An 11,280-nucleotide genomic window follows, 5' to 3' on the forward strand; every position below is an offset into this window, starting at 1 on the left:
AAATTATTTATTTTACAGATAACTTCTGGAGACATTACTGGAATGCGAGTAATTGTATTCCGCCGCCTCAATCAAATGGACATCAGTGGCAATGTTGTGACCTCTCAAGAATTTCTTTCTTCTCTGAAGGTTTGTTATGAATTATTAGTAACAATCTTATGTTTATATATATATATATATATATATCATATTTCTATGTGATTATACACACACACAGTGTGTATGTGTGTGATCATCTGCTGTTTTTGTTAATGTCTTCTTTAGAAAACTAAAAGATTTAATTTCAAATATTAAATTAAATCATATTCTTAGTTTTGGGAAATTAACAAGATGATTAATACATTTAAAACCTGAACAATAAATGAGAATGAATCTCATAAATAAGGTTCATTTTGGATGAAGACAGTAATATTACTGTCTTCATATTCTTTTCTGAACTTTTCTGAACTGACAATTTCAGAAAAGTTCAGATTTCTGATAATGCCATTATTAAGATATCTCCATTAACCCCATGTACAAGAAGTTGCAAAATCTATAGAACATCCATGGCAGGCATGTTTGTGTGATTAAGAAGAAAGAAGGAAGGAGCCTGTCCAATGTATTGTGTAAACCATTGGAATTATTCCAGAAAATAGAGGTAGATTGAATAAAAGAGGAAAGTGATAGGTTTATTTGAAGATGGACAGTGAACAGTTCTTGATCAACAGTCACTTGTGTATTTTAAAGTCTTAGTGGAAAATGAGGAATGATTCTTGCTAGTTTAGCAAAGTGTCTGTGAAAATACCTATAAGAAGAGGCATAAAGCATCTCTCTCTTCTAGACAGCATGAAGCATTTTTAGCAAGATTTTGGGTGCACCACCCCAAATAAGACAATGCTAAGGCTGAGCAGATTTGGGATTTATAAGTGTAACAAGTTGTCAGGTGAGTGGTATAGTACCTTGAGGGAAAGTGGTTTTTGAAAGCTAATGAAATTATGGATATTTTTTATTCCAGGAGGGGTTATCTCAATGTGGAAAAATCTGTAATTTGTAATAATTTTGTCTAGAAATCTGGATATTTTCAAAAGGTTAGGTGAAGTCTTTCTTGCAACAAATAGACAAGGATTTTGCTTTGGTAGCATTGAAGTGGACAAGCTCATCCTTATTCCATTGGTTGGCAGGGATAAGAGTGTTTAAGCCATTGGTTATGGAAGCTCTAGAAACTTTGAATAAAGTACTACAAGGCTTCTTAAATGAAGAAGAAGATGACTGTCATCAGAAAAACTATGGAAAGGATTTCAGGTGAGAGAAAGTCATTTTTATATAAGTGGAAAATAGTGGACAAAAGTATCAAGCCCTTGGATATTCTGGCATTGGCAAACTCTAAAGGAAAGTAGGTATTCGTTAGGTCTCTTATACAAATCTGATCAAACTGTCCAGGAAAAATCAAGACCATGAGTTTCTCTGAACCTTTCCATGGGTTTTCTCTGAAGATGGTTGATGTTGGCTAGGAGATCCTGAGTTGATAGAGTGATAGAATTCATACTGTTTGTCAGTGATTAATTGGTGGGCATCAGGTGGTGGTGGTGGTGGCAGCCCAGCCATAAAAACGGTGACAATTGATGGCCTTCTCCATTATTTTAAAGAGAATTGAAGTGAGAGTACTAGGGGAAATAGATTTTAACCCTTAATTAGTCACACCTTTTTTTTTTGTTACATAATTAGTAGCATCGGGCCTATTTTAACTCCAAAATTAAAGTTATATTTCTTGAATTTCTCATGAAATGTTTTTATTTATTGGAAGGTTGATTATGCGAGTAAGATGAAATAAACAAGTCATTAATATTGCTTTATTTTTATATTAATTATTAACATTTTTTATTCAGTCTTAATTTTCCATACAATTATTGCATCTTACTGAAGAATACTCATTGCAACAAAAGCTCAGAATTTTTCGCACTTTGGCCTTATTTTATGATCCTTCAATCTTGGATGTATTACACAACAGCCCTGGGAATATCCATAAGTGCTTGGTTCTGGTTGTGGAGCTTTTGGAATAACAAGTTTTCTCATAGCTTTTTCTGGATGTTTCTTGGTACTTGTGGAAGACCTAAATGCTTGCTTTGAAATGGCCTGGTCAATTCCATGGATAATTTCTTCAGAAAGTCCTGTCTGCTTATTTTAGAACTCTTAGGTAGTCCAAAATTATACAGAACATATGCATTTATTGTAGATACATTAAAAAAAATGGAAGAACAGCATCAATGGCCATCTTTTGGTTATGGAAGCTCTAGAAGCTTTGAATATTTAAGTACTACAAGGTTTTTTAAATAAAGAAGAAGAGCATACTGTCATCAGGGTTATACTTCATACACATTTTATCGTATGTATCAACACCTGCTTTTGTGGAATTAAAAAATTTTATTATTTTGCTTATTTTCAGGACATTCTTCATCAATTTCAGGGGTATTGTGCAAGGAAGCAATAAGAATTACAACTTTGGATTTTGTGTTTCCGTATATCGCTCACTTCTTGCTTAGTCTCACTCTCATGAATACTCAGTATTTCAACATCCAATTTATCCTCTGAAATCACCAAAGTTTGAAGCAGGAGCTTCAAAATTTGGCTGGATTCAGCTCTTGCTCCTTGATTTTTTGATATGCTATGGTTGCCAGAAACAGTTATTACTGTAATTTAAATTAATAGAAACATCATTAAATTAGGAATTTAATGATGATGATGATTCTATTAATATACCCTCAGGGATGTACAGGATATTAGTATTGTTGTTATTTTACGCCATCTCCATGGAGTCCAGAGACTTATCGTGGGAGATCCAAATTAACCATCATACAGACAAATCCTATTACACCTCTCCTTGAATCCATTCATCAGGAAACTCAGAACCAATTCTGGCAGTCCATTCCACTCACCACTCTCCAAGCAAAAATTCTGGTCTGCACACCCTGCTAACCACACTCGTATACAACTTACACAGGTGACCCCTAGTTCTCTGACTGTTTGTGATATATTGAAAAATTTCACTTCCATCAATTTTATAAAACCTCTTTAATATCTTAAAAGTTTCTATCATATCCCCTTTTTTTCTGACTATCAACCAAACTTTGTAACCAACAAACCTTCAACCTATCCTCATAGGGAGTATTCCACAGACCGGTCACCATTTGGTCACTTATCTCTGAATCATCTCGACCACCTCCTGGACCCCAGGTGACCAAGTCTGTGCACAATAGTCAAGATGTGGCCAAATCATAGCCTTATAAAGAGGATTAGTAACTTCCGTCTTTACTTGTTAGCATGTTTTTCAACATCCAAGTAATTCGTTGAGCTATTTTACCAACTTTTGCAATATGCCCTCTGAACTTTATCTTTTTGTCCACCATTATCTCAAAGTATCTAGCCTCATTAATTTCCTGCAAACAAATACCATCAATATGATACACCATGTGCAACCTTTTCAATCCAAAGTGCATAATTAGCTGGTTTGGTTGGCCGAGTTGATAATGTATCTGCTTTCCAGCCAAAAGGCTGTGGGTTCAAATCCTGCCATGGGCATGGATGTTTGCGATTGTCTGTGGAAATACCAGTGGTGGTTGGCGGTAGATGGTGTTGGGCTAGTTGCTTGCAGTCAGTTGGTGATTGAATAGTGGAGATGGAGTTGTAGAGCAGGTGCCCTCCCTCGATAAGTCCCTGGGCTCCCTGGAGGTGTCAAATAATAATAATAATAATCTTACATTTTGCAACATTAAATTGACAATCATTATCCTTTGCCTACAATGCCAATTTATTTAAATCATCCTGCAGGATATCTACATCACCTTTATCAACTATTGCTCTCCCCAGTTTTGTGTCATCAGCAAGCCACTGAATATCTGTTCATAAATCTTTCCATGTGTCATTGATATACAAATTAAAGACTATTGGCCCTAGTACCATACCCTGAGGTACTTACTCCACTAGTCCCGATCATTCTCCTAGATTCCACACCACCATATACTACTCTCTGGTATCTTTCTGTCAGCCACCCCCTCCCATCCATGCTACTAGCCTCATATCCATTCCCATTTGGTCCAGTTTTTCTAATAGTTTTCCATGTGGTAGTCTGTCAAATGTCTTGGCAAAGTCAAGCAGTATCATGGTGTAGCCATTACCTTTATTCAGTTCTGCCTTTATTCAGTTACTTTATTATAAAATGTGCATAGGTTACTAAGACAGGACCTACCCTTTACAAAGCCATCCTGCCCACTATAGAGTATTGCATCCCTATCCACCCACTGTTGTATATTACCTTTCACCAACTTTTCCAATACTTTAACAACCACTCCCGATATATTAATTGGTCTGCAGTTTGCTACTTCTGTCTTGGAGCACCCTTTATGCAATGGTACTATCTTTCCCTCATTCTTTTCCCTTGGAACCCTGCCAGAGCTGAGACTTAGATTGAACAACTTCGTTTGGGGCAATGCCAATTCTCTTGCACATTCATATAGTGCATGGGCTGATATGCCATCCAGTCCCGCTGCTGTGGTCACATTCATATTTTTTAATATGCTGAACACCTCCTGTTCATATACCTCAATGTTAATATACATTCTTTAACATCAGCGACTGTAAAATCACTGAATGGTACCCTCTTGCAAAATGATCACTCAGCAACTGAACTCTTTTGGTTCAGTCACTTTCCTACCATGAGTTTGTTGAGCTTGTTTAAAGTCATTCTGTCAGTCATTTTTCCTCTTACTTACTACATAACAAAAAACTCTTTTGGGTTTACTTTGGCCTGTTTGGTTAATTCTCTCTCATAATCTGATTTGGCCTTCCTTGCTCCACTAGTCATCCTTCTTGCTTGCACTTTTGTACTCTTCATGAGTATGCTGATCACTTTTTTCCTTTATATTTCCACAATGTTTTCTTTTTTGCAGCTCTCACTTTATATCCCTACTCATCCACATAATTCCAACTTAATTTATTCTCCTTACCTTGGATATGCAGTCTGATACTGCTACTTTCAAGCAATCTCTTCCCACTTTCCATGCACTACTGACATTCTTTTCTTGTAGCTTCTCAAGCCATGGCACTGTTCCAAGATTATTCCTAAGTCTTTCATAATCACCAGCCTTATAATTGAACATAAACTCCCTTCTTGACAGAGAACTCTACATGTTGACAACATTCCAGAACAAGACTATATGGTCACTCTCCCCAGTTGGAGACAGGGCCTCACTCCCTTGTGCAAAACGTTTTTCAGCACCCCCATAAAATAAGTTTCCATGAAAAAATTTTGCGAAAAATTATACTTTGTTAAAAGTACAAAACAGTTTATACTCATACATAAAATTAAATTTTATTTAACAGTAGTAGAACATTGTAATCACTGAAATTCATTAATAAGGAATTTTTAATAATAAAAATTTTCAAAAATGTTTATTCCTTAATATATAAATACAACAGAATATAAATATATATATATATAAACAAAAATTACATTTATTTTAATATAAAAAGAAATATTACATAACAAAGATAATTTGGAGATATGCTTTTAACTATATAACAATTAGTATAAATGTAGATTTATTTTGCATATTTATCCATTTTGCTTTAGCCGCCACAAAATTTTTAATAATATCTTTAATGTCTAATGAATCCAGAATATTATTTTCAATTGATATAACTGATAAATCATTTAGACACTCTCCAGACATTGTCTGCAAATAATTTTTTTATTAGTTTCAGTTTTGAAAAACTTCTTTCCCCTGCTGCTACGGATATTGGTAATGTTAAATAAATACGCGTCAGAAACGCAGTATTCGGAAACGTGTTGGTTAATTTATTTTCGTATATATAATTTAAAACATCCTGAGGAGCCGACTCTTTTTTAATAAAACATTGCAAAGTTTTTAATTCCTCAAATAAAGTCATACCATCAATATCGCGATTGTCGGAATTTTGATTGTCACTCAGTTTTAAGTGCAAATCTTTACAATGTTTCATTAAATCTTCATCGCTCCAATCTTTTAATTTGCTAATGTCTCTTATAACTTTAAAGTCCTCACTATGTTGTTTTAAGAGTATGAATCTTTCCGTGACTGAAGTTATTGTCGTGTCTAAAATTGCGAAGAAAAACTCTATTTTAAAATTTTGTTTAGGATCATGCGTTGTCTCGTCTGATGCTTTGTAACCAAACATTTTTGTTTTTGTTCTTCTGCAAATGTCTGGAAAAATAGGATCAATATTAAGATCGTTTGCTACTTCAAAATATTGGTCTGTTCGGCGAGTATTTAATTCTTGTATAATATAATCAAGATTTTCTGTAATTTTTCCTATATCAAATGTCGGATTCTGCAATATATTGCTTGCAACATTTACAAGACTTAAGATTTCGTACCAAACATGAACAGAGCAAATTTATTTATTTATTCCTATGGCTACATGAAACTGGTAAGTGAAAAATGCAATCACAATTTCCAGAAACAAATGATTAAAATCTTAACGTATAAAAGTTCATTACATAAAAGGCACAACCTTTTATGTAATGCTTACTAAGTCTTTCTTTTAAAAAAAAAATATATATATATAAAGCAAAAGTAACTTGTCATAATTAAGCCAGGGACAATTATCGTCCTGCTACACCAAGTATGATAAGACTGTATGTTTTCACAACACTTCACAACATAAAAGTGGCTGTATCCAAGGTTTAAGTAGAGAGCAGTTGTGTCTTGTGTGAGAAAACTTGATCCATTAGAGGAAGCCCATTTCACACTGCATCATCATCTTCGAACATGAGGAGTTCTGCTGATACTATGACGAGGACTATGAGAGTGACTACTAGAATAACGTCTTCGTGGTGAGATGGGACCGTGATCTTCTGTTTCCTCCATAACCACCATCACCACCATACCAACTACAGGTCAAGGTCCAAGAAAGCCAATTCAAGGCCTCATCCGTCACCTTGTGGATGTACTGTAGGCCACCACCGTGAAATTTGACGCCTTGGGCAGTCGTACGCAATATGAGTAATCGTCTGAGCCACGGGAGAACAATCACAATAAGGGTGATCTGACAGCCCCCATTTATGTAGAAGATAGCCACATATGCCCTGACTAGTTCTGATCCTGTTTATGGATGACCAAATCTTCCTAGGAAGACCAAAACCAGGTTGCGGAGCACAGGAATCTTCTACCAGGGAGCCGTTTGTTGGGAGATTGTTGGACCAGTGTTCTCTCCATATGGCAGATATTGATGGCAGTGCAGCTGAAGAGAGTTCATCCATGGACCAGAGAGGCTTTCTAGATTTTAGGCAAAGACTATATGGATTTATGAGAGTCTGGTGTAGGGGTAGGAGTGGGTTGCTCATTGCTTTATTAAATTCCTTAATCGAGGCTTGTCTTCTCCGTATGTGTGGTGGAGCAATATTAGATAGAACAGGCAGCCAGGAGAGAGGGGTGCTTCTCACTGTCCCACTAATTGTGTGTATGGCAGAGTTCAGCTGGATGTCGATAATGTTAGTGTGTGTACTTCTTTCCCAGACAGAGGCACAATATTCTGCTACAGAGAATGCGAGGGCTAGTGCAGGCGACCTTAGGACTTTTGCACCACAACCCCCAGGTTGTTCCAGCAAGCCTTGAAATGATGTTATTTCTGGTTTTAATTTTATTGAAGAGGTTGATGATGTGCCTTTTATAGGTTAGGCTTCTGTCAAGGCTCACTCCAAGGTATTTTGGATGAGGCTCGTGTTCTACCATTTTTCCACAGAAAGAAAGATTGAGTTGTCGATTCACCTCTGCATTATACAGGTGAAATACTGAGGACACTATTTCCGTTGGATTTGGCTTCAAGTACCACTGCTTGAAGTACTCTTCCAGAGTGTTCAGGTCTGTGTTCAAGGTTGATTCTAAGTTGGTAAAGGAGGTGGATTGATGTAAGATCGCTAGGTCATCGCCGTACATAAACTTGCTTGATCTGGTATGAGGTAGATCATACATATAGATGTTAAAAAGTATAGGGGATAACACAGAGCCCCAAGACCGTTGTGAAGGAATCTGGGCCTGCTCTTTTTTCTGCCAATATGGACCCGGATTTTTCTGTTGGAGAGAATAGATTCAAAAAGTTGTAGAGTTTTTTTACATTTTATAATATTTCCTAGTTTTTAGGAGGAGGCCCCTGATCCAGACAGTGTCAAAAGCAGATGTTAGGTCAATGAAAGTGGCTCCCGATTTGTTTCTTCTGGAAGCCTGCTTCAATTTGAGTTGTCAGGGCCAGAACCTGGTCACAGCAACTTCTTCCTGGCCTGAAGCCAGCTTGTTCAGTTGGGAGTGCTCTTTCAATGAGTGGTGAAGAGCAAATAAATTTAAACGAATAAATCTTTGAAATTAAGTTGTCTGCCTGAACTCTAGAATCGATATCTTTAGTTTCATCTTCCGTAATATCAAAAAAGGCCTGGTAAATTTCTTTGATATTATTTTTAAGTGGCTTTATTGCTTCTACTCTACTTTCCCATCTAGTAGCAGAAAGTGGATTCAAATTTAAAACACGAATATGTTTTTTTAATATAGCCCAACGCTTCACAGATATTGAAAAATAATTATATAATTCCTGTATTACCCCAAAAAAATTTATGGTTTCACAGTGTTAAGTTCTGAATTAAACAAAAATTAAATTAAGTTTCCTTCAGACTTAACATGGGCTTGCAATTTTGAATTAATTATTGTTGTATCAGAATGTACTATACTCTTGTAAATTTCACTAAAATGTTACTAAGCTGAGAATCCTTCATTTAATATGTGATATTATAAAGTATTTGAGAATTGCTAAACTGCTTAAGTGTAAGTACTTATAGATTGCTGGGAGAAAGAGATAATCCGATTAAATAGAGATGGCCGGAATCGAAACACGTGCATCAAAGAGTACAGGTGCACCCTTTTGTAAGTAAGTAAGTTCCCCCCTCCCACCCACACACACTCATACGCCCAGAAGAGTAGGCTAAGATTTCCGTGTGGGGCGCACAGTACTGGGTGACGTGAGGTGACGCTGAGAAAAATAGGAGGAGTAATCGATGACGTGAAGTGAACGTGTGGGGCGCACTTTAAAAAGTCGTGCAGTGCCTCTTGTGCTTCTGAGGCTGAGTTTTATTCTTACTCTTGTGTGGAGTTAACCTCCAGAGTTTTCAGGCGGTCTTGCTGATGTGTATTGAGCCTCCTCGTGGCGTCCCCTCGTTCCCTGCGGATTCGAGACAGTGATGGAGGCACTTTGCCGTAGATTTCCCAACAATTTACCAGTCGGCGACCAGCCCAGCAGAAGGTATTCACCAATGCTTACAGAGATGTTGTTATGATGTTGAACGAGTTCACCAGAGAAGAACATCTACCTATTTTCGGCGGCAGAAGTAAGTGCAGATTGAACCTATGAAGAATGCCTCAGAGAAAGCAGAAGGAACGTGGTGTCGAAAGTAATTGTCCAGACGAGATATGAAAAGTGGCCAGACAATTCCCCAGCAATTGGTAACGTACAATCCATGTTTTATTATGTGTATATATGTAAACTTTAGGAAAGTTTACATATATACACATATATTCAAAGAAACATCTCTAGAGAATGTTTCTTTGAATGATAAAGTAATAATGAAAATTTTGAGTATTTTGTTAAGTAAATTAATTGAGAGCACGTGGAGCCTGAGAATTGTCTTTTAAATGATAGAAAAAGTTGTGAGCATTTTGTGAGAAGAAATTGTATAAGAGCACATGGAGCTAGTTTAGTAATTCAGCTAATAATTGTCCTTAGTATTAATGAATAAGTGTAATTTTTCAAGTGCAGATTGTAAACCTTAACTGAAGTTCTTTGTCGTGCATGCTAAGATAGATATTGAGAATCTAAGTAAATTAGTACTCATTCATTAGTATTTGCAGATTATATATTAAGAGTGAATTCATAGTATGTACAATGTTTCAATTGAATTAAATGTTTTGTTCTTTTTGTTTAACTGATGACTTGCCTGATTTTCTTCTCTGTTGCACTTGCTCATAAATTACGGACCACAGCAGGAGATTAATTTATAGAGAGGCTACGACTGCATACGTAACTCTTAGTAACGTCAGATTGTATGCTAAACTGTGTTCTGGTTCCTGGATTCTACACTATCTGTTAATTTAGGATTCTTGGTGGCGCAGTGAAAAAATAAATTTTCCTTGAATCCGAAAAAGGAATTAGAACCAGTGTGAGACAAAGGAATAGGTATCCGCCATTAGTAATTCCTTTGTCCCACAAACCACTAGCATCGTTCTTGTAAGTATAGATTGGCCAAGAGAGAGAGATATTGAAGTTAAGAGAATTAAGATTGAAGATAAAGTTTTAGTATAATTAAGAATAATCAAGAAGTAAAGATAAGAGAATATAGACTAAATATAGAGTAAAATAATAAGAATAAAATAAGAGAGAAAAATTTTACAACAGGATATCTTAGCTGCATCATTAACTACCAAATTTAATGAATGAGCAGCACGTGGAATAATAAAAGCCCTTGAATTTATTTCAAGGATTTTTTTCTGCAGTCCATTATGTTTGCCTCACATGTTAGAACCATTATCATAAGCTTGGCCACTTAAATCCGAAATGTTAATATTCAATAATTTTTTATAAATTGAAATAGTCTTTGCCCAGTGGTATCTTCTACAGATTGAAAACCCAAAAATGTTTTTCTGGTATATTTGTATCTTTATTTTGATTAACAAATCTAATAACAATAGATAATTGTTCTGTGTGGCTTATATCTGGAGTAGTGTCAAGAATTAATGAATAATATTTCGCCTCTTTAACCATTTCTAAAATTTTTTGTTTTATAGCTTCAGAAATTATATGGATGATTTCATTTTGTATTTTATCACCTAAATAATGAGCAATGTTCCTTTTTTGTGATGTTTGGATGCGATGCAAGTGTTCTGCCATTATTGAATCAAATTTAGCGACAGTTTCTACTAACTTTAAAAAATTGCCGTTATCATTTTCAAAATGTTTTTGTGAAGAACCTCTAAAAGCTATACACTGTCTTGATAAATATTGTATTATGTAGATTAACCATTCTATAACAGATTGCCAATATTTTTTCTCAGTTTTGTATAATCTTTGTTGTGTGCAATCAATAATGCATTTCTTAATCAACGACATTTTAAGTTCGCTGTATTTTGAACAGTTTTTAATGTGCACAGAACTTGTCTCATGTATTTTTCGTATATGATTTAAATGTTGCCAATTGTTACAACCTTATTCGTTAGAAAGTTGGAAATT

At 35.6% G+C, this 11,280-nt stretch overlaps 1 protein-coding gene across 1 annotated transcript in view; it reads left to right on the forward strand.

Moving 5' to 3' along the window:
* LOC150093100 (BOS complex subunit NOMO3) overlaps positions 1–10,979 on the forward strand; it is an 84,193-nt gene extending 73,214 nt beyond the window's left edge. The window contains exons 6-7 of the mRNA XM_090414154.1: positions 19–129; positions 10,839–10,979. Of these exons, the coding sequence (XP_090270280.1) occupies positions 19–129; positions 10,839–10,859 (132 nt within the window). The 3' untranslated portion in view covers positions 10,860–10,979. The remainder of the gene's footprint in view (positions 1–18; positions 130–10,838) is intronic.
* Positions 10,980–11,280: the final 301 nt, after the last annotated feature.

This window comes from Typopeltis vanoorti, chromosome 24, assembly GCF_054136105.1.
Source record: "Typopeltis vanoorti isolate ZY-2024b chromosome 24, IOZ_Tvanoo_1.0, whole genome shotgun sequence".
In the NCBI taxonomy this organism is placed as follows: Eukaryota; Metazoa; Arthropoda; class Arachnida; order Uropygi; family Thelyphonidae; genus Typopeltis; species Typopeltis vanoorti.